The sequence below is a fragment of the Drosophila sulfurigaster genome, chromosome X (assembly GCF_023558435.1).
Source record: "Drosophila sulfurigaster albostrigata strain 15112-1811.04 chromosome X, ASM2355843v2, whole genome shotgun sequence".
Classification (NCBI taxonomy): domain Eukaryota; kingdom Metazoa; phylum Arthropoda; class Insecta; order Diptera; family Drosophilidae; genus Drosophila; species Drosophila sulfurigaster.
In genome coordinates this window covers 27,497,556-27,519,748 of record NC_084885.1, presented here as the reverse complement: position 1 = coordinate 27,519,748, position 22,193 = coordinate 27,497,556, and the positions used below count along the sequence as shown (strand labels likewise).

General features: G+C 45.2%; 2 protein-coding genes across 2 annotated transcripts; one reads left to right on the top strand and one right to left on the bottom strand.

Moving 5' to 3' along the window:
- Positions 1–560: 560 nt before the first annotated feature.
- LOC133849494 (serine/threonine-protein kinase Smg1) lies at positions 561–21,913 on the bottom strand. Its single transcript, XM_062285604.1, has 9 exons — positions 21,330–21,913; positions 20,899–21,274; positions 18,324–20,646; positions 13,805–17,305; positions 7,801–8,111; positions 5,376–6,756; positions 3,292–4,260; positions 2,030–2,414; positions 561–1,966 (listed from the first exon to the last, which is right to left on the bottom strand). Exons 1-9 carry the CDS (start codon positions 21,703–21,705, stop codon positions 1,767–1,769), a joined length of 9,822 nt encoding a protein of 3,273 aa, XP_062141588.1. The 5' UTR covers positions 21,706–21,913; the 3' UTR covers positions 561–1,766.
- On the top strand, positions 10,887–13,417 carry LOC133849064 (histamine H1 receptor). Its single transcript, XM_062284911.1, has 2 exons — positions 10,887–12,068; positions 12,703–13,417. Exons 1-2 carry the CDS (start codon positions 11,557–11,559, stop codon positions 13,403–13,405), a joined length of 1,215 nt encoding a protein of 404 aa, XP_062140895.1. The 5' UTR covers positions 10,887–11,556; the 3' UTR covers positions 13,406–13,417.
- Positions 21,914–22,193: the final 280 nt, after the last annotated feature.

Sequence of the window (22,193 nt, the reverse complement as noted above, 5' to 3'; positions counted from 1 at the left end):
CGAGTAGATATTTTCTGGAAACTTCGGGAGCTTATAGAAATCACAATATGGAGTTGATATCAGACAATTTCGAGAGCTTAAAGAAATGAGTTGATATCAGGAAACTTTTAGAGCTTATAGAAATCAGGAAATAGAGTTGATATCAGAAATCTTCGTGAGCTTATAGAAATCAGGAAATTTAATTGATATTTTCAGGAAGCTTAAGAAATGAGGAAATGGAGTTTATATATTCAGGAAACTTCTAGAGCTTATAGAAATCAGGAAATAGAGTTGATATTTACAGAAAACTCAGCAGCTTATAAAAATCAATACTACTATTCTCATAAATAATTTCATTATGATTATTGCGAGACAAGTTTAAAATGTAGTAAAAAATCGAAATCGGGTCGTCATATAATATATATTTTTGAACTTACCATCGTCATAAAGAATTTTAAATGTTGATTTATTGAGTTTACAATCATTTAATGTTAACATCATTTTCGAATCTGATATGATTTTGGTTTTTCGCCCATCTTCGAAGAGGAAGTAACTGCAACTGTCTTTGATTAAAACACACGTTTAGTTATATTTTTTTTTTATTTATAATTCGTACATGAAGATCGCATTTAATCACCGCAAATAATATGTATATATATAAAATATAAAAACGAATTAAATCAAAGGGAAGGTGTTAAGAAAAATGACTGCAAATGAAACGTACCGAAAGTGTCGCTGCAAATGTGGAGTGTGTTGGGTGTTGGGTGTGTGTTGTGTGTGTGTGTTCATGGATACAACGCTGTTTGGCTGCTGGATCGATTGTGAACATTGTAATTGTATAGTATAGGTAGTTAGGGGTACTTGGGGGGAGGGGCTTCTAGGGCTAGGGGATTATGCATTTTGTAGAGGTTTGTAGTGTGGATTTCCTTTTAACTATTAAAAAAAACTTAAACGACTGAAATTTAGGGGATGGTGGTGCTTACAATTAATTATAGGAGAATAAACATAATTAATGCTGGGGAAGCTTCGTCCTTTTTGTGGCATTCCCGCAGCACATTGTTTGTGGCTTCGAAGAGTGCTAATGCTTACAAGATGATGATACAAAGTTGTCGCTTATAAATATAAATGAAAACAAAAACCAAAAAAGAAAAAAAAAAATGGGGAAAAAATAAAAAACAAATAGGAAACGTTGTGCAGCAACGAAGATAGCTTTTGTTGTTGTTGCTGTGGCTGCCACGCCCCCTTAATTGTCCCGGTAGGATGCGTGGACACATCTCTCTTTCTCTGTCTCTTTCGCTGTCTGTCGCTCTCAACCGAAACGATATTGTCTTTGTGTCAGTTTCTCCTCCTCAGGTCTCAGTTCAAATTTTGTGTGTTGGTTTCCTTTGTTTGTTTGTTTGTGTGTTTTGGTTTTGCTTGGTTGGTATTGCTTTACTCTTGCTCTTGCTGTTGCTCTCTTCTTCGTCATCTTTACATCAATTATGCTTTTGTCGGGGTCGGTTGGAGTTGGAAATACAGGCAGGAGGATTGCAATCAGGTTGCAGATTGCAATCCAATTACCCACGGCCAGCACCAGGACACCAAGAGTTCCGGGCTCCGGGCTCCAAGGTCCAAGTTCTGCCAGTCGCGATCCATCGTAACTCGTCTCAGCCCCAATAATAATTGCGAATTTGCAGAATGCGAATTTGCAGCGTGTGTGCAAATTTCGTTGCCATTGCTGGTTGCTGGTTGCTGGTTACCAATGTGCCACTTTTCGATGGCACCTTGTCTGCGGGTTGTGGCCTGGTTTACACCCACGGCGTCCAGCCCTCGTAGAGCACGGCCAGATTGTCCGGATTGGTTGCCTCGCGTATCACGTAGTCGACCTGCTCGGTAACCGTGCATCGTTGATTGCTATCCGGATCGCGTCCCTCCAGCTTCATGCGTATCTTCTTCCACACCGAGACGCCATATGCATTGCGCTTCTGCTCATGCAGATTGGGAGCACCTAAAAACGATGATATTATTAAATTAAGTACTATTTATATACAACTAGAGAGAGCAAACGCACCTTTGTTGTGCGCAAACGTTTCGTAGGGCAGCGAATCGCCATCGGCTGAATGCTGGAGAAACACTTCGACACTGCGGAAGAACTCATCGACCTCGTCGTTGGCCATCGTCTTAATCTCCTGCAGCTGCGTCCGCCATTTGCCGAGTGTCTCGGCATTCAAAACACCCCGACGCTCACTGCTCAGCTCCTTGCGCAGCTCGACCAACCGCTGGAAGAAGTTCATCAGCGTGCGCTGAGCGTCACGCACATGTCCCGACAGTAGCTGCACATCGAGTGGAACTAGTTTGCCCGCCGCCTGCTGCTGCTGTTGCTGCGGCTGCATCAGCTGATCATCCTCGGAGCACAGGCTACGCAAGTAGACGCGCGGCATGTTGTCCTGGTGACGCTGCAAGCAGATACAAGTATTAAACAAGCGAGAAAGTTATAGTAGAGATACCCGCTACTCATTTTGAATAGAAGCAAAATAATTCAGTATTCTTTAAATATACCTATGTTATATACTGCAAAATACTATAAAAAATATACCAAAGGTTATATCCGTTATATTAAACATTCAAAATATACCATAAAGTGCAAAATATACCAGATTGTCAGCCAAAGCAACGTTTTTCCCCACACAAAAGTATTTTTTTTTTAAATATAATACCAAAGTAATATACTGAAAAATATACCAAAGGTTATGTTCGTTATATTAATATAGTACTACATTCAAATCAGTGCAAATTATACCAGATTGTCAGCCAAAGCAACGTTTTTTCCCCACACAAAAGTATTTCTTAAATAACGCCCAAACATTTTATCTCACCTCAACCAAATATTCAAGAATCATTAAGACTATAGTTTTTATTGTATGTACTGAAATTGTAGCTCTACTCGACAGTGAAATACCTTCTACCCATTCCAAATATTATATTATTATTCTTCAATTATACCAAATTAATGTACTGAAAAAGTATTTAAATATACCACATTTAAATAATGACTACAATTCCTTATTGCAATGAGATGAGCCAGAGCGAGGCTATGAAATTGACATTTGATTGACATTTAGTATATTTTGTACTTTATGGTATATTCTCATCGAATTAGTATATCGATATACCTAATAAAGTAGGTATCTTATGGAACTACATTAAGCAGAGTATTGCCCTCAGTTTTGGTGTCTCTACCACTTAAGGTATCCTAGATGTAGCTGCTTATACGAACGGACAGACAGAACGACGGACACAGTTGTTACTCCCTTTTGAGCTGTCGACTCTCACCTGCATTTCCTTGAGACTGGCGCAGATGAAGCGATGACGCGTCTGCTGCTCGCACTCCAGCTCCTGCATGTCCCGCTGCACCTTGCACGTGTAATCCTCGAGCAGTCCCTGCACATTCGCCAGCCAACACTTGTCGATGGGACCCTCTGGGTCGAGCAGCTGAACGATGGCCTGCTCGACGGCGCTGATGCGGGCGTTGCTCACCTGCCACTTGCTATTGGCCTGCAGCCATTGCTCCATGTTGTGGAGCATCTGCTTCTGCTGCTCCTTGGTCAATTTGCCAGTCTGCTCCATGGTGCACAAAGCGCTAGCGCACTTACCCAGCTCCGAGATGAGCTGCAGTTGATCGCTGGTCAGTTGATGCTGCAACTTTTGGTTGCGCAGCAAACTATCGATGTGATTGCGATTCCAGTTGCTGCGCTGCTGTTGCAGCTGATCCAACTGTGACTGCAACTGACACTGCAACAGATGCATCAACGCCGAGCTCTGCTCCAGCGTCTGCCAGTTCTCGTAGATGGCTTCGCACAGCTTTTGCCGGCTAATGATGTGACTGCAATTCATCTCCGCATCGAGCAGTTCACCGTAGGCCCAATGATAGGCGGACGCAATCAGCGTTTGTGTCTCGATCTTCTGGTTGAGGAACGCAATGTCGATCTGTTGCTGCCGCAGCGTCGCCTCCGCCTGGAGTGCCGCAAAGATGCCATCGCACAGCTGACTCACATCCTCGTTGTCGCACAGATCCTGGCAGCGTGCTCCTCCGATGCCCGCCGTGCAGCTCGTGTAATAAGCGTACGCTATCGGAGAGACCAATCCGACAAGGAACTCCGTCTCGAGGCGTTGCACAAAACCGAGCACAGGACGAGCCATCACCCTAACGTCGTAGCACTTGCTCACACGCAACGTGTGCAGCACCAGGTCGAAGAAGAGACTCTCGCACAACGTGCTGCCGTTCTTCAGTATGTTGAGCTCCTGTGAAAGATATTAAACGTGGATCAGATCACGAATACTTCTTTAGTAAAGCGAATACTTAAAACTAAGAGCAGAAGCTATATATCTAAACCCAATTGGATGACTTAATAGCAAAGCAAATAATTAAAACTAAGAGCAAAAGATATCTACTTATGTCTATATTCGGTTATCTCGAATCTCACAAACATAGAACGAAATAATCTACATTAAATCATACTTCCCATGACTGCCTTTAACTTGTTTAAGGGTAACACTACAAAAGTTTCTATATTTACAATTTAAAACATTACTTATAACAAGCCAGTTAATTATTTGTTTTTTTTTTTATCTACTCTCTAACATATCTTCTCTAAACTACTCTTTAAGTTTCTACTATTTGTATGCTCCACAAATCCATTGCTTCATTTTCTTAATAGTTGTCTATAATTATTTGCCTTTGCAATTTATTTCCCTCACAATATGCAAATATTTCAATCTATAATTATTTGACTACATTTCTTATGATAAGCAAGTTAATAATTGTTTTTCTCTATCAGTTATCTATCTTCTCTAAACTACTTCTCAATTATTTGTCTCTATCTACTATCTATCTATTCTAAACTAATCTAGTGATTATCTCCCATTTATTTCCCTTACAGTATACAAATATTTCTATTTCTAATCTTTAACTTCATTTTTAACAACTATTGCTTATATCAAGCAAGTTTTTGAAACTAGTCTAGTAACTTCTTTTATTTATATTCCTCACACTATACAAATATTTCTATATCTACAATTTTCTGTCTAAATCTTGGATTACAATTCTAACAAGTATCTTATTGCTATCTATCTTCTCTAATCTACTAAGTTTACTTTACCCATAATTTAATTTTGATATTGTCGTCAAATAATTATTGACTTCTATTAAGAAAATGCTGCTATTCCCCACAATATATAAATAATTCTATATTTACAATATGTTATCTAAATCTTAGAATGCTTATAGCAAGCAAGTTAAACTTGTTTTTTTTTTTCTATTTTTTATTTATCTTCTCTAAACATTCTCCTATTGATTTCCCTCTCACACTTCCATTTGCTGATATTAACTTAATCCACTTCAAATTCATCTCGCTCACCATGCACTGTTGTGTCTGCTCGTCCTGCAACTCGTCCACGATGAGCTTGATGGTGCGCGTAATACGCTCCAGAGCTCTAGCAAGCAGTTGGAAACATGCATGAGCCGAACGCAGCGAGAGGAGAAACTGTTGCTCCACACTCAAAGTTGTTGTTGGCTGTTGTTCCAGCACGATCTGTTGATTGTAGCGTTCGGCCAAAGACTCGGCATTCAGATGGAGCAACGTCTGCAGATGATCCATGTTCGAGTTGAGCAACAGCAATCGAAAGATACTCGTGGGCAGATCGTGCTCAAAGCAATGCTGCAGCTGAACGACAGCGCTGAGCGCAGCCTCCAGATCGCTGAGCTGATCGTTGGCCTGCTCCAGTCCCGGAGGTTCAGCCCCAACCACCACTCGGCACATGGAGCGCACGAGTTGCACGAATTGCAGTTGCTGTTGCACCAAATTGTTGCTGTTGCTCCCAATGCCAATGCCGTGTGTGGCCAACGCCGTTTGTTCGTACTCGTTGAACACTGCTGTGGCACCTTCGAGGGTGCGAATGAGTGCCGCACTCAGCAGCGATGCGCTGCAGTTGCTCTGCCCAAGGGCAGCGATCAGCGTATGCGATGGTGTCTGCGTTTGGGCCACGGCCTGTTCGTTGGCATAGTGTTGAGTCAACTGATGCAGCTGGCAATTCAACTCCATCCACACATTCTCGAGTGTCTCGGCCGCATTCAACGTGTTTGTCGCACTGATGCCGCTGCAGCCGGAGCTCGAGAGGAGGCCGTTGATGTCCGCATGCTGCAGATAACCGGCATAAGTGTCGTGGAATCGCACATAGACATTGTCGCGATGCCGTTGCTCCGGATAGTAGGCCATAATGGCAGCATATTGCATCATATGCTCCACACACTGCAGTCCCAGATTGTTGTGCCGCCTGAACTGCTCGTCGAGCTGATTGCGCACCGCATCGTAGCCACTGAGTATCTTGGCCGGTAAATGCAGCTGAACCACGTCGAGGAGCGTCAGGTATTCGCTGTGCCGACTGCTGCCCTCGAGCTTGTATTGTATCAGCCGCACATTGAACTCGCCGAGTTGCTGGCTCTGCAGACACTGCTCATAATGTTGGAGTATCTGTTGCACCATCTCGTAGTCGGGCTGACGCAACGTCGCCTGCTTCGCAAGCGTCTCGGTGTGACAGCGCTTGCAGGCGTAGCGTGTCGATGCCGTGTTGAAGCTGTGACTGGACATCGCTGAGCCCAGGGCTTTGATCTCGGCGATCAGTGCACTGCGGCGATTCAGCTGCACCAGCTCCTGCTCGGTGGCCAGGCGATGGCTCTGACTCTGCTGCAGCTGCTTAATCTCGTCCACGATCACAGCGTGATGCCCCAGCATTTCAGGTCTACAAAGAGAGAGAGAGAGAGAGAAAATTGGAGAATTAGTTAAAGGAAAATTGTAATTTGTAAATATGGTATTTAGAGAAAAATTAAGAATTAGTTAAACGAAAATGTGTACCAAGAAATCAAATAGTATCGGAAATTGTAAATAAATAAATATTTCTCATAACTCTCCTTCTATTAATGTATAAGAAATGGTAATCTTTCAAATCAGCTTCTTTTCATAACGTTTCATTATAGTATATACAACTTTTTTCAATATTAAATATTATTATATTATTCTATTAATGTATAAGAAGATTTCCTCTTTTAAATGCTAATCTTTCAAATCAGCTTCTTTTCATAACTTTTCTTTATATATACAACTTTCTTTCATATTAAATATAACTACATATGAGTAATTTATTTATGTGAAAACAATAAGGGAGATAATAACTATAAATATTACAAAAATATATCGTTACCAGTACAAAATATACTAGATTGCCCAGCGGAAGAATTTCTTCTTATACAATACTATAAGTATAAGAACATATACCAAAACATTTTTTTATTTCAATTAAAGATGAATAAAGAAAGCTCTTAATTAGCACTTTAATTAAAGCTAAAAACGATTTTGAATTTATTTTTCTGCTTTTAAATAATAGCACAAATTAACGAATTCGTGCGAAAAACACAAAATGAACGAATTTGTTTATCATAAAATACAAAAGCTTCGTAAATCAATATTAGCTTCAAATCTAGTGATTATCAAGACTTATTAGAATAACCTTTACTTGTTTTAGAATTGTTTAAGTTTAAGTTTAAGTTTTTATCACTTTAAAACATTGTCAAATCTTAAAGATGACATTTCACTATTCTTTCTCTGAAACTCAACTATCAAATATTTTTAATTATGGAATGTGAATATTAGAATATAGATGAAACTAAAAATAGATTGTCAAATGTTAGTTTTTAGACTTTACTTGAATCAACTCTGTTATTAATAACGATCCATTGCAACCGCATAATATTAAGATACAATTTAAAGGGCTTTGACATCGACTCACTTGTATTTGGACCAGAACTTTTGGCACTGCTTCAGTTTGCCGACAAAGTGTCGTCGTTTGGCATCCCAATCGTGGAGTTTGTTCTTCGATTTATCCTTCTTGAGGCACTTCATCTCATTGCCGCCAACGGCAGAGGTGGAAACGGAAGCACATGGTTTGGCATTGATGGCACGTCGCATGGCGTTCGCCTCATCGTTGACAGTCCAATCGACTAGAGGATCATAGACGAAGGCCTCCAAAAGTGTGAGCAGCGTTTCACGCTCCTTACGCATCACTTTGAGCACATATTCGCAGCCAAGACGGAAGGCGCCCTGCAAGTTAAAAAGTTGTATAGACCAAATGAGATAACTTGATAAATGATAATTGTATTTATTAAACCTCCTAGTATTATATACTACATTTCATTTTAGAGAAAATAGAGTACTGGCTGTTCATCATATATTAATTTAAGTTTTTATTATAAGATCGTACATTTTTATGAAGTTTTCCCTTGAAGGAGTTTGTAAGAAATGGAATGGGAACCAAACTCTGAAACCCTAATGATCTTTCATTTTAGGCAAGTATCAAGGATGTCATCCAATGTTTGTCTACCCCATAAAATGAGCATGGAGCGCAACGAATTATATAGTATACATATAAGGACAGTTGTAGATGATTGCGGGGAATAACTGGAAATGAACTCTCGATACAGAAATCTTGTTTATCTAGCAGATACAAATTGTGCACATTGTCATTGTCACAATCGTAAAGCGACAGACAAACATTTTTACTATATGAAACAACTGCTGATTTTTTATATGCCGTCGTATAACGCTCCAACCAATCCATTTCGGTGCTGTCAATGACAATTGTTTCTAACATTTCAATTGGCCTATTTGCAGTTGTTGATACGTGGAAGAGAAGCTCAAGCTTCCAAGTTTGGCGAGTAAAATCAAAATGTAATTTATTACGATAGTAATCTTTTGTAATGTTTCATAGAACTGAATATAATATTAAAAAATAATATAGTAATAATAAATGTTAGTATATTAGTAATTTGTAGCTTAAGGAACTTGACAATATAATGATTATTGATAATACAATAAAATCCGATAATAAATTTTAATATAATAATAATTTTTAGCTTAATGATTCCACAACTTTCGACTTCCTTAATTATCGCAATTCATTTCAGCTGGTATTTCACCAAATTTAGCTGGATTCTCGCCCGGTTCTCACAGCCAAAGTGCGCAACACTGATGCCCAGGTGTAACATAGGTGCACCATAGATACATATATCTATACACCTAAGTGCTTAGTATAGATAAATATATACGACTCTGGTCTGCCTAATCGATGTTTACAAATGCTGATTGTACAACGCATTCGCATTCGCATTCGTACACATTTTAACTTTGAAAACTGTGCGTAATTTGTGGCTTGTTTTCCACTCTATTTTTTTTTTGGGGGGGGTTTTAGGGCTCCCCCTATAAATAATCCCTAGTTGTTTGAGGATACACATATTACTAATACGCCGCATGTTACTGCACAAAAGAAACAAAAAACAGAAAATCTATCGAGTGCAAAGCATTAAGCGAAAGCGCCAATGACAACGGTAAATGAAAACGAAAACGAAAGCACACAGTCATTGAAGTCTCATTGAAGAGGGCTACAACAACAAATACTACACAAATCATATCATTTGACAAATACGTGTAAGCTCTCCATGGCTCACCGTGGGTTCGCTTTCAAGTGCTAAAAATACGCAGAGCTAAAGAGATATACTAGATGGATATAGATACGAGATGTGTGCGATGTATTGAGTGTATACTATATAGTGAATTTCATGTCGAAGCAATCCATCACAAATAGGAGTTGGTTGGCAGACAGAAATGGCTAGGTCGTGTATCTGAAGGAAAGAGGAGAAATGCAAAGGAAGATAGGTATACAGCTCTCGAGAAACTCGCTCTTTAAACGAAATTACTATCGATGTTCTGTATTCGATAAGCTTACTCTCTACGAATTTACTATCGATATACATCACTTGATAAACTCACTCTTTACACTAATTTACTATTGATATGCACCGCTTGATAAACTCACTTCGTCGAAGCAATCCATCAAAAATAAAAATGTGTTGGCAGGCAGAAATGAGTATCGAAAGGAAAAAGAAAGATGGGGTAAAGGAGACATAGAATACTCTACTCTAATCTACTATCGCCAAAGAGTACACGATAAACTCACTCTCTGCACTAATTTACTATTGGTAAACATTACTTGATACTCACTCTCCGCACTAATTTACTATCGATATACAGCACTTGATGAACTCAGTCTCTACACTAATTTACTATCGATATACAGCACCCGATGAACTCAGTCTCTACACTAATTTACTATCGAAATATAGCACTCGAATACTCTACTAATTTACTATCGACAAATAGTACATCATAAACTCACTCTCTGCACTAATTTACTATTGGTAAACATTACTTGATACTCACTCTCTACACTAATTTACTATCGATATACAGCACCCGATGAACTCAGTCTCTGCGCTAATTTACTATCGATATACAGCACCCGATGAACTCAGTCTCTACACTAATTTACTATCGATATACAGCACTCGATGAACTCGCTCAAGAAAAGTGCAAAAGTTGAGCTGAGCTCACTCATACATAGTTGTACCTTCGGACCGTGGACTTCTAAAGAGTTGCATTCAGTTCCCTATAAATGCTATATACAAGCATTTCAGATTGCGAATCATAGTCGAGTCTATCGACTACAAGAGCCAGTTCTGTTGTAAAAACCAAAACCCAATGTCGTCATCGTTATGTCAATCCATTAACTTAATAATGGCTTAGCACACACGACTACTGTCTTGTGTTATTAGCGTCTTGAATTTAATTACATGCCGACTAGCTATGTAGTTCCTGCAACAATAACCGGCTTGCTCAATAACAACAACAAAACAATTTCAATTTAATCAGCTAACACTTTGAGCAAAGTTTCACCAACCTAATCGATCGTCTATAGAACTACTTTCCTGGTGCATTCTTTGATATTTTTATATCGATTCATTCGAATCGATAGCTCAACACGATAGTTGATGGATTGAAATCGCGACCCCCCCACGAATGTTCACTCGATTCTCACTCTCTCAACTCAAGAGTGCGACTCAGCGTAATACACTATCAATGTGCCTAGAGTAGACGCGATCTGTGGTCAGGCAGCGCCAATAATTTGTAGGGTAGCGCCGTTTTTAGCCACTATTAATGTGGCCAGGCTTATCGACGGATTGTGTTTCTCACGCTGCGCTAGATCTGCGAGTGTTATCAGCTTTTGGCAGTGCCAAAGGCGAAACGTAAACAAACGACGCCCACGACACTGCACTTTTTTTTTCGCTCTTGTTGTTGCAAAGTCCTTGCCCCAAGTGCTGTTGCGTGTGTGTGTGTGTGTGTAGAGTGTAGTGTACTGAAGTATGTGCGTGTGTGTTGTGTGCGGAAGGTGCCTAATTGTGCTGGTGGTCTAGACCCGCTGGCAGATTGCTAAACACTGGCGCTGTGTGCGTTTCGTAGTCGCGCTTCCAATTTCGCAAATACATTTTCCATTATTGTTATTTATTCTTTTTTTTTGTGTGTGTTGTTCTGTTACAACGTGATTTTGAAAGCAGCAGAGCAGAGCAGAGCAGCTGCTGACGTACGATTACTTTGTGTGCGAGAGTGTGAGTGCCGGAGATTCCCAAACGTGGTGTCGTGTCGTGTGGGCGCAATGACCAACGAGGATTATCTCGGCATTTGGCTAAAGCTAAAGCTGAATGCAATCAACAACCATACTGAGCAATTCACCGATATCACAACCGTTGATGCAACCACAAATACCGATGAAATCCTTCAACAAACTCCCGACGACGACGAAGAGCAGACTTTACACATTGGGGCCGGTCTCTTGGTCTGGGTGATCATCAATGCCATCATCTTTGTCTTTATTCTGGGCGGCAACATTCTCACCATTGTCGCCGTTCGCACCTGTCGCAATCTCCGTTCGGTTATCTCCAATCTCTTCATTCTCTCGCTTGCCGTCTCGGACTTTATTGTTGGCCTCGCGTTGCCCTATCATGTTGCCTTCTATATGGACATGGGCGGTTATCTGGGACGATTGCGTGGCCTTTGTTTGCTGCGCTTCTTCTTGTTCATCTGCGCCTGCTGCGTCTCCATACTGACCCTCATCTCCATCGCAGTGGATCGTTACATTGCGGTTATGTACGCTCTGCACTACAGACGGTAAGTCGCCAGTCTCAAACAAACCTTTGGCATTTAGCTTTTTAATCCTTTCAGTCCAAGACTTTTCTCTACTTAGAATATCAGAAGTCTCTCTATATCGAGCATTACGTTTTTGGTCTGCTTACGACATTCATTGCCTATTAAAACCGTCCTCTATTCGCCAAAGTTTTTCGCTCTTTCCACTAGACGCTAGAACTTTCTCGACCACAGACATTTTTCCTCCGACCCTTACTATTCCTCTTCCTGATATCTGTTTTCCTTATTTATAAAGCCTATTTTTTTCCCGATTGAAGCTCTTTTGTCTTTATTCTTTATTATTCTTTCCTCTCTAATAGATTACGAAGAATTAAGTTTTTCCACTTTGAATAGTTATTTTCGAACAAATTCTTTCCTATTCTTTTTCCGATAGTTGTTATCCTCTTTTATTGCATTTCCTTGTGTTGCTTGCTTTTCTTATCCCATCTATGTTAGGACGTATCATTCTCAACTTACACATTTCAAATGCGTTTCGGAATTCACACCTTTCCGACTAAATCTCTTTCTTTTCCGACTCTAACTTTTAAATCGAACTAACATTAATTGCTCCGTCTCGATATCTGTTTGGTGACTAACCAATCAAATCTCCCTTCTACAGTTACATGACGCGTCGCATGGCGTACTTGATCATCACGTGCAACTGGTGTCTGGGCGCCCTGGTGGCATTAATACCCATCTTCTGGAATAAGTGGAGCGAATCGCAAGGCTGCGAGTTTGACGAGGTGCTGTTGCCCTGGTACGTCGCAGGAATTATAACGCCCGGATTTGTGGTCATCTGGATCTGTATGCTGGTCTTCTACTGGCGCATCATGCGAGAGGCCTCAAAGCAGGCACAGCGATTGCGACATTCGGTTGTCTACAACACACACAGTCCGCACAGCATGCTGCATCCGGACTGGAAGAGCGTTCAAATTGTCGTCTTCATCATGGGCTGTTTTACGCTCTGTTGGCTGCCCTATTTCTGTGTGGCCATCGCACAATTGTTTAGCGTTTGTCGCAGCAGCTCGATGATCTACAAGACGGCCTTCTCGCTGGCCATTGCCAACTCGGCCCTCAATCCCATTATCTACTCATGGAAGAACGCTGGCTTCCGTCGTGCCTTTGCCCAGACGCTGTGCTGCAAGTCGGCGCGATGTTGTCGTGTTGATTCCGATGATGTTGAGATGCGACTGCCGTCGGACAGTGTGAAGCATCGCATTGATAGCACAAGCAGCTTTGAAGCCACTACAAAGCCCACAAAACCAACAATAACATGCAAAGCTATAGAAGATCTCTCAAGCCCTTGCCAAGGAACGCAATAAACAGATGTAGAACAGATATAACTTTGTGTCGTATCTATTTCTATTAGATGGGGAACTTCAAGAGAGTTCAGGAAGCTGTTAGAAAGACTTTCCTGAACTGAAGACGTCAAGACTTTAGGGTTCCTTAGCAGACACCCTTCGAGGTATATGGAGCTGAAGACCTAACTATTTTGGGTTTAGTCTGTGAATTCTTAACACTCCCCCAAATAATCTGACCGATTAGGAAAACATCAGGAACTAGCAAAAATAAATGCAGTGATCAATAGATAACGAACTAGTTAAAATAAAAGGAGGGACGACTAAGGTTCAGGTTGAGGGTTGAGGTTCAGTTTTAAGGTTAATGCCAATATTCCCTGCAGCTAATATCCAAGAAAGAAAGAAATAACTGTCAGGACTTACCTCAACTCCAGTGATGCCCAAGGCGTTCACCATGTTCTGGGTGAGGCGGAAGGGCACCCGCTCCGGTATGCGCAGAGTGCGTCCCTTCTCAAAGCAGACATTGTAATCGATGTGCACGAGATCGCCGCTGTTCAGATTGATGAGCACATTGTCCAGATGACGATCGCCCAAGCCAATGACATAGCCAATCACCGACATCACAGCCATGCACGTGGTATAGCGACGCACCGATTGACGCCACTCCGCGGAGCTTCCCGCCTGACACCACAACTCCCGGGCCAGCAAATCCGCTGGCGTCTCCTGCATCAGTTCAGCCAGCACTTGACGCAATGCGGACAATGGCCATTGACGTCGCGGATCTGTGACGAGCATATTGTGCTTGGCCAGCAGCGGCGACAGCTTGTTGTAGAAGAGGTCGGTGAGGCGTCGCGACGAGGCAGCCGTTGCCGTTTGTGGCTGGCGTTGTTGCCACTTCTTGTACAGCGCAAAGAGCGGCGTCATACCATCGACCCAACTAATCAGACCCGACTGCGGTCCCAGCGGTATGACGGAGTAATGATGGGCGCGATAGCAGCTGTTGGGCGTGTCATTTTTGCTGGCCATAATGGCATTGGATATGGACAGGAATTGCATGATGCGCTCGTCGAGATGCAGATCCTCCAGCCCCTTGAAGAGGAACGTGTACTTCTGCCCGTTGTTGCCATAGAAGGCGACCTTCTTCGGCTTCGTTTTTGTCGGCAGTATGCAGATGGTGCTCTCCACGCTCTCAATGTACACCGGCTGCTGCTCATCGTGCGCATCCAGACCAGGCATTGAGATGCGCATGCGTCCAATGTCGCACAGCACCGGACTGATGGTCTGCATCTTGAGCATGTTGCTCGTGCCGCGCAGCATATTCAGCTGCAGCACATGGTACAGCTGCTTCAGTTTATCCCACGCCTCCGGATACGGCCGATGACGCAGAGCTTCGAGCGTCGCCGCGATGGGTGCATCGAAACGTCGCTTGAAGCTGCGCTCGTAGCTCGTCTCAGCGTCGCGCGCCGTGAACGCCATCAGGGCCTCCAGATCGTTGAGCAACTGCGGACGCCAGCTATTGAAACGGTTCTGTTTACCCTCATGATCGTCGGGCTTAAATTCGCTGGCCAACGCCGTCACGCGTCCCACATAGGTGTTGTAGATGTGCGCCAACGAATGGATCCAATACTCATCCCACAGCAGACAGACGCGACGCAATTCGCGCACCAGCAGCTGCACATGCTGCACCACCTCGGGCGCCTGCTTGGACAGCGCGCCCAATAGACAGGCGCAACAGCTGCTGTTGTCCGCCATGATCGATGTGATCTCCGTGGCCATCGGGGCGTCCGCGTTCAGGGGTTTCGCTTGCAGCTCCCGATTGGCACCGACCACAGCGGGAAACGTGACCAGTTGGGGACAACTCTCGGCGAGGCGACACAACAGCGCACAGACGCTCTTGCGCACATACGGTTCGTGGTGATTGAGGCGACTGAAGAGCTGAGGTATTATCACCTTCCAGGGACCAATCGGGGTCGTCTTCAGTCCCTGCTCGAGGACGTCTTGCAAGCCGCTCGCATGCTTCACAATGAGACGCAAGAGTCGCAGCGTCGTTGTCACCATATTGCTGTCGTCCACATGGAAACGTTGTCCGTTCGCCAGCTGCTGCTGCTGCTCGTCGCCCGCCTTGAGGCTGAGGTAATGGAAGTACGCACGCGCCGCCTGCTTGTAGTAGTCAAAGGTATTGGCGATGGCGCGTCGCCAGATGCGCATTATCGCCTCCAGCACACTCGCTGGCTTGTCGGCCAACAGGCTGAGACGTCGCAAACGCTGTTCGCATTGAGCGTCCGCCAGCGGCGGCAGCTCCACATCGCTTGCGACCTCCTGTTGATGTTCCAGGCGCAGGGCCTGCAACAGTTCCTGCAACTGTTCGCCATCCATTGCGGGCATCTTGCCACCGAGGGCTTCGCCAATCGCTTGGATATCCGCCTGGGTGAGCACAGATCCGCTGTCGACGATCTTTTTGCCCCATCGATAGCACCAATTGCCATACGCAATCAATGCCTCCTCGCTGTCCGGCTGCTGTTGCAAGCTCGCATTCAGTAGACGCGCCACAAGACGTTCGCCATGCGGCAAACTCATCGGTTGTTGTGTCTGCTGGCTGCTGCTGCTGCTGCCAGTAAGCGGACACTCGGGCAGTTGCTCCAGCAGCTGTTGCAGCGTCGGTGATAAATTGGTGGCCAATCCGCTGCAGCTGCGCGCCGTTATCCAGTCGGAGAGAGTGAGCAGCAGCTCGGCTCCAATGCTGCCCGACGTGGGTTGCTTTTGGATGGCCAAACAGAGGGCGGCGCACACATTGATGGAGCTCAGTTCGCTGCACTGCAGTTGGTGCTGTTGCTGCAGATGGAGACACTTGGTCAGCTCGCTGTAGCCGCGCAGCAATTGCACGCCGCTCGTCGTCGTCGTCGTGTCGAGTTCGTGTCGCTGTTCGATCAGCTGGCGCGCCATCTGCTTCAGCGGCTGGCCAAAGTACAGCTCCAGCATGGCCTGGCACGTCTGCTGATTGCCCTCCTCGCGTGCCAGCGACGCCGTGTCCAAGTACAGCTCCCCAAGACTCTCGAGGCTGCAGTGGCGCCTCAACAGCTGCGTCCAGGCGACGCAGCGCACCAGCAAGCTGCTTCTGATCATGCCGCAATCCTTGCTGCTGCTGCTGCTGTCCTTGCTCTCCCGATTCAAGCTGCGCGGCAGCAGACAGAGTTGCGATTGTTCCGACTGGACGCTCCTCAGCTGCTGTGCAATGTGCTTGAGCAGCGTGAGCTGTTGCCATTGCTGCTGATCGCAGCTGGAGTTGAGCAACGCCTCGCGCCAATTCATGTCCAACAGCTGTTGCATTGGGGCGCTGAACTGCGTTTGTAGCATCGCCTGCTGCAGCAGCAGATTCTCGAGCTTCTCGTGCACATAGCACGCCGAGAAGCTGGCGTGCTCCGTCTGCACATTCGCATTCGCATCACTCCAGAGGCTCAGCTTGTGCAGCGCTGCGTTGAGTTCGTCGCTGCTCGCTGTGCTCTTGGCCAGCAGCTGCTCCAGGCTGCTCATCTGCACGCTGCTCTTCTGCATAAATGGATTCAATTGCTCCTCGCTGCGCTTCAATTGCGAGCGCAGCTCCAGCAGCGCCGACCACTGACCGGTGCTCTGCAAACACTCGATCAGCTGCGCCTGCACAAATTGTCGCGTGTGCGGCTCGAGTTCAGCGTGCAGCTCCTCAACGGCGAGCACACTGCGATAGCCGGCGATGGCCGCTTCCTTGCGTCCAGCTGCCTGTTCGGCGGCATGCTGCAGCCACTGATAGCATTTGTCGCTCTTGGCGCGCGCCCAGATGTTTAGGCCACGCAGCGAGTCCGCTTCGCGGCACCTGAGGAAGGCCCAGGCCAGATAGACAATCGCCTGACTGTAGCTGCAGTCCTGCGCCTTTTGAGTCTGCAGTATTTGCTGTGGGGCAGATGCAGAGAGAGGAGGAATTAAGTAAATACTCTGTTAGTTAAGATGAGTTGTATATAAGAAAGGAATTTGGGTTTCTACAAACTGCCTTTCTTAACAAGATTCCTTACAATAATTTGTCATTTGATTGTTTTCTTCCTATGTGCCTTAGCAACACAGATTCTACCTATAAAATGGCCTTCGCTACTTCATCTTTTCAACTTTAAAAGCACACATAAACTTTATTTAGCTGACATCAGCATAGTCGTCAAATTTGATGTCAGTAGCTCTCAGTTTCAGGCTTCTATATTTGCGGACAGACAAAAAGACAGCTAGAATTTGATGACCACTATAAGTCAAGTTTACAGCCACCAAGTCAAAATGCTTAGCAAGTATTATTTTGCAATGAATTTCCTCATCATGTGCAACAGCATTCTGTAAACCTAAAAATTACCTTCGTTATTTCCGATGGCGGCAATGGGGTTGGCCAAATTTTAAAACCAACTAGAACTCGGTTTCACTGTAAGCAACTTTACTACTAACTTTGCTGTCGCTAGCTCTTGTAGTTTCTCAGCTACAGACCATTATATAGGCGGACAGACAGACAGGCGGACGGAGCTATAGATCAGTAATATGTATACACATTTTACAGCGAACAAAAACTAAGTACAGCTTTTAGCAACTTTGCTATTAAATTTGTTATCGCTAACTCTTATAGTTTCCCAGCTACAGACAATTATATAGACAGACAGACAGACAGGCGGACGGCGCTATAGATCAACACTATGTATACAAAGACCAACAAAAACTTCGTACAGCTAACATCAACTTTGCTATTCAATTTCTTGGCTGTAGCTCTCATAGTTTCCCAGCTGCAGCAAATCAAATAGGTGGACAGACAGACAGACGGATGTTATAGATCAGTAATACATATAAAAACAAATACTTCAACTGAGGCCAGACCTTTACTCGTCTGCAGATCAGCATGTTGCCTGCTTAAAGACTAATTCAAGAGAGGTCTTTAGCTCACCTGGGCGTAGCGTATGACGAGCTCCGGCTGTTGGCTGTGCATGGCAATGATGACGACGCCGATGCGAATGCGATTGAACCACGACTGGCACGTCGGATTGTTGAGGCGAAAGAATGCGCTCACTGGTTTCTCCGGCTGGCGCAATGCAAACGCGCTGCCCTCGGCCGCATTGTAGATGAGTTTCTCCAGCGCATCCAGAAATCCGAGAAGCATATTCAGATTGGCACGCGTGTTGCTCAGCTGCTCCAGCGACAATTCGTCCTGAGCGAGACGTTCGGCTTCCTTTGCGCAACCGCTCAAGAGACGCGCATAGCGCATGACAATCGCCTCGAAGGCCAGAAATGTGTCCTGCGGCTTGCCGAGCGTCGTCCGCAGCTTTTGATCGACACAATAGCGTGCCGCCTCGTACTGCAGCCAGGCGGCGGTCAACCGTTGGCAACGTCGCGTGCACTGGGACAACTTCTCTCGCGTGCACAGCGACAACTTCTCCTGTCGCTCATCGAGTGCCGTCACCTGCCAGCTGCGTGTGAAGAGTCCCCGCAACGTCTCCGCAAACAATTGATGCTGCGGCGCCTGCAGTTGGGCCACAAAATCCCTGAAGACATTGTCGCGCACAGCGCTGCAAACGGTCAAACGCTGCAGCCACACACAGACCGGACTGCAGCCAATGCCCAGCGTCGGACGCCGCGCGATGCTCAAGCTCAGCGGCAGCTGGGCGTAGATCTGCGCGAAAGCCGCATGCGCTTGGGGGCACAACGATTGCAGCTGCTGCAGCGCCGTCTCGCGATACAGCTGCAACAGTCGCGGACTCAACTGGTCGCTGCCATAGCCCAGGACCACTTGCATGCAGGCGGCACTCTCGAGCGGCGCACACTTTGCAGCCATGACCGCAATGCATTCGCAGATGCCGCGGAAATCCGCATGCTGCAGCAACAACGAACAGCGGCCGCTGCATTCGTGCAACAGCGATTTGGTCCAGTTGAGCAGCAACTGCAGATTGAGCAGCGACAATGCGGACGCTTGCAATAGCGTTTGAGCGAGGAACTTCAGAATGTGACCGAAGCTGTGCGCCGTTGGCGATTCGCTGTTGTTGTTCTCCTGTTCGCGCAGCAGACTCGAGTTGTTGCGAAAATTGTGATTCGCTTGACAGTGGACCACAAGCAAGCCGAGCAGCGCATGATGCGTGGCCGCATGCTGGGACCACAGCTGAAGCTCGGCGGCGCGACAATTGCTGATCAGCAGCTCGAGTATCGACGGCTTGCACGCATACATGCCAATGATGGAGGATGTTTGCTTGGCCAGCGCGGCTAGCGCTGATAAATGAAAGATGAGCAGGCGACCTGCTTGCTCGATAACATGTTCGTGCTGCTGTGAATCCTCCTCCTCCATCACCACCTCCACCTTCTCTTTCTTCTCCTCCTCGTTGTCGTTTTCGTTGGCCAGTTGCCGCACACAGTTGTCAATGTCGTGGACGAGCTGTTTGTAAGCCTGCTGCAGCAACGGCACGTTCCTAATCAGCAGCGTCTCCTGGCACGTGCGCAACAGCAGTTTGTGTGCCGCTCCAGAGCTCTGCAGTCGTATGCTGGCAAAGAATTCGCAGTGCGATTGAAAGATCAGCTGCACCAGCTCAGCAGGCAGCCGAGCGCGTAACTTGCGCACCGCACATAGCAGTAAATACAGGCAGCTGAGTTGTTCCGGCTGCGGCAGTTGCTGCACATGCTCGAACTCCAGACGTATCACTTGCGTCAGGGCGCTGACATCGCCCGTGGCATAGCCATTGAGCAGGCAAATGCAAAAGAACTCGTTCATGTTGATCAACGCATCGCTTTGGCTTTCCTTCGCTTCCAACACTTCCGGCAGCAGCTGCATCAGATGCGACTGGGCGTCGAGGACAACAGCTTCGCAGGTGATGTGCATGCGCGTTAGGCACTTGAGCAGCGAGTTGAAGGAGCGCACAAAGGCGCCAATGCGTTCGCCTGTCCTCTCGCTCGCCTCCAGCGTTGTGATGTCCTCAATGAACTGTGTTAGCAGGCCGTAGCTAAAGTCCAATTGCTTGCTGAAATACGGTGTCAATTGCTCAAGCACATGTGCGCAATGGGACTTTAAATGCTTCGGCTGACCGAGCTCCAGTTGCCAGCCAATGATGATGTCCACCACATCGGTGAAATGACGCTCGAAGACATCGCGATAGATGTGCGAGAATTCCACAATGCATGAACTGACCGCCATGAAGCTGTCGACGCTTTCAGCACCCTCGAGGAAATCCTTGAGCATCAGCATAATCTGCTCCGCATAAATGTGCAGATCGCATTTGGTGTCGCAGCTGTGTGTGATTGAACCAGAATAAGAATTAGTTAGTGTCGAAGCCAGATGCAAAAGTATTTAAAGCGTTGCTAAAAGAGTAATAAGCTATAAAATGTTGTAATACTATAACCAGTTTCTAAGCAATATTACAAAATACATATAACAAACCAACAATTAATATGAATTACAAAACAACCAGTAAAGTCACCTCGTTATAAGAGTTGAGATTACGCATTAACACTTGTTGCATATAACCGATAGAAAAACTCACCTCAGCGTTGTGCGCAGCGCAACAATTAGATACTTCTGCAATCGTCTATGGGCACGATAATTCTTCACGATGAACTCCTCGTAGATGGGATACGCCATGCGATTGATGAACCCAATCAAGCCCAGCGTCTTGCTGCACTCCTCGAGCACAGGCGCCGGACACTGCTTGAGCACCGACAGCATGCCATCAAGTATGGCATCAAAGGAGCGTGTCAAGTATCCCATGTTGAGGGGTGTGCGCACAGCCATATCCAGTTTGGCACAGAGTTCGAGGGCGGCAGCTGGACTCGTCTCGTTGTGTAGACGCCGCATGATTTTGGACATGCGCATATCATCGTTGGGCAGCTTGGCATCGCGATCGCTGGCCGTGAATTGCACTGTGTGTATGTAAATATGAAGTAATGTATAAATATTAAAATAGATGCAACTTACTCTTGCATTGATGCGACCTGCGTTGAATGCCCTTTGTCATATCATTGTTTAGATTGCGCAGCGCGGGATTCCCATTGGAGGAGGCTGCTGCTGTTGCTGCTGCTGCTGCGGTTGATGCTGATTGTTGGTGCTGCATATCATGTGCTTTGGACCACAGTAATGATGGTGTTGTTGTTGTTGTTGTTGCTGCTGTTGCTGTCGAGTTACCATAGCCATGATTGCAATTCCTACTGCTGTTTTTGTTGTTATTGTTGTTGTTGCTGGCTGTACGGCCAATACACATTTGGCTTAGCACTGCATCTTCTTCGGCATCATTATAGTTGTCCAGCGGTATGGCGACCCTTTTCATTGAATCGGCACCGCGACTGGTGATCATATATACTTTTGCGCCACCACCAAAATAGTTTTGTTTTTGTTGTTTTTAGTGCTTTCACGTTCTGCAAGCAGCAGCTCACATAGATGTCGAATTCAGCGTGACCACAACTTCAGTTTCAAAATATATCATTTCACATGCACAAATATACCAGCCAGGCAAATGCGCGCAATTTTCGATTTCCTCGAAATTCATGAGAACTCAAGTACAATTTGTTTCCAAACCAAACTATCTTGTTCTACAATAACAGCAGCAAGCAACAGAATTCTTTATTTTAATGCAAATGAAACCTTGAAGTTAAATGCACAGCTACAAAGCTGCTGTTATATTTGCTAGTATTTTAATACTACTGTATATTATTAATAATGGTCGCTCTACTCGCTCACTTCATGGTTCGATGTATGAAAAAAGTATCGATAAACGATGCCGTGAAATTGATAAGGGAATACGAGTCTGACGTTTCTCAACATTAAAACCAATGGCGCCAAAAT

Bases quoted from the DNA above. Each gene is read 5' to 3' on its own strand.
- LOC133849064 (XM_062284911.1), top strand. From the start codon at position 11,557: ATGACCAACGAGGATTATCTCGGCATTTGGCTAAAGCTAAAGCTGAAT. The intron at 12,069-12,702 runs GTAAGTCGCCAG...TCCCTTCTACAG, and splicing joins TACGCTCTGCACTACAGACG to TTACATGACGCGTCGCATGG.
- LOC133849494 (XM_062285604.1), bottom strand. From the start codon at position 21,705: ATGATCACCAGTCGCGGTGCCGATTCAATGAAAAGGGTCGCCATACCG. The intron at 8,112-13,804 runs GTAAGTCCTGAC...TTTAACTTGCAG, and splicing joins TGGGCATCACTGGAGTTGAG to GGCGCCTTCCGTCTTGGCTG. The intron at 4,261-5,375 runs GTGAGCGAGATG...TATCTTTCACAG, and splicing joins AGCAGACACAACAGTGCATG to GAGCTCAACATACTGAAGAA.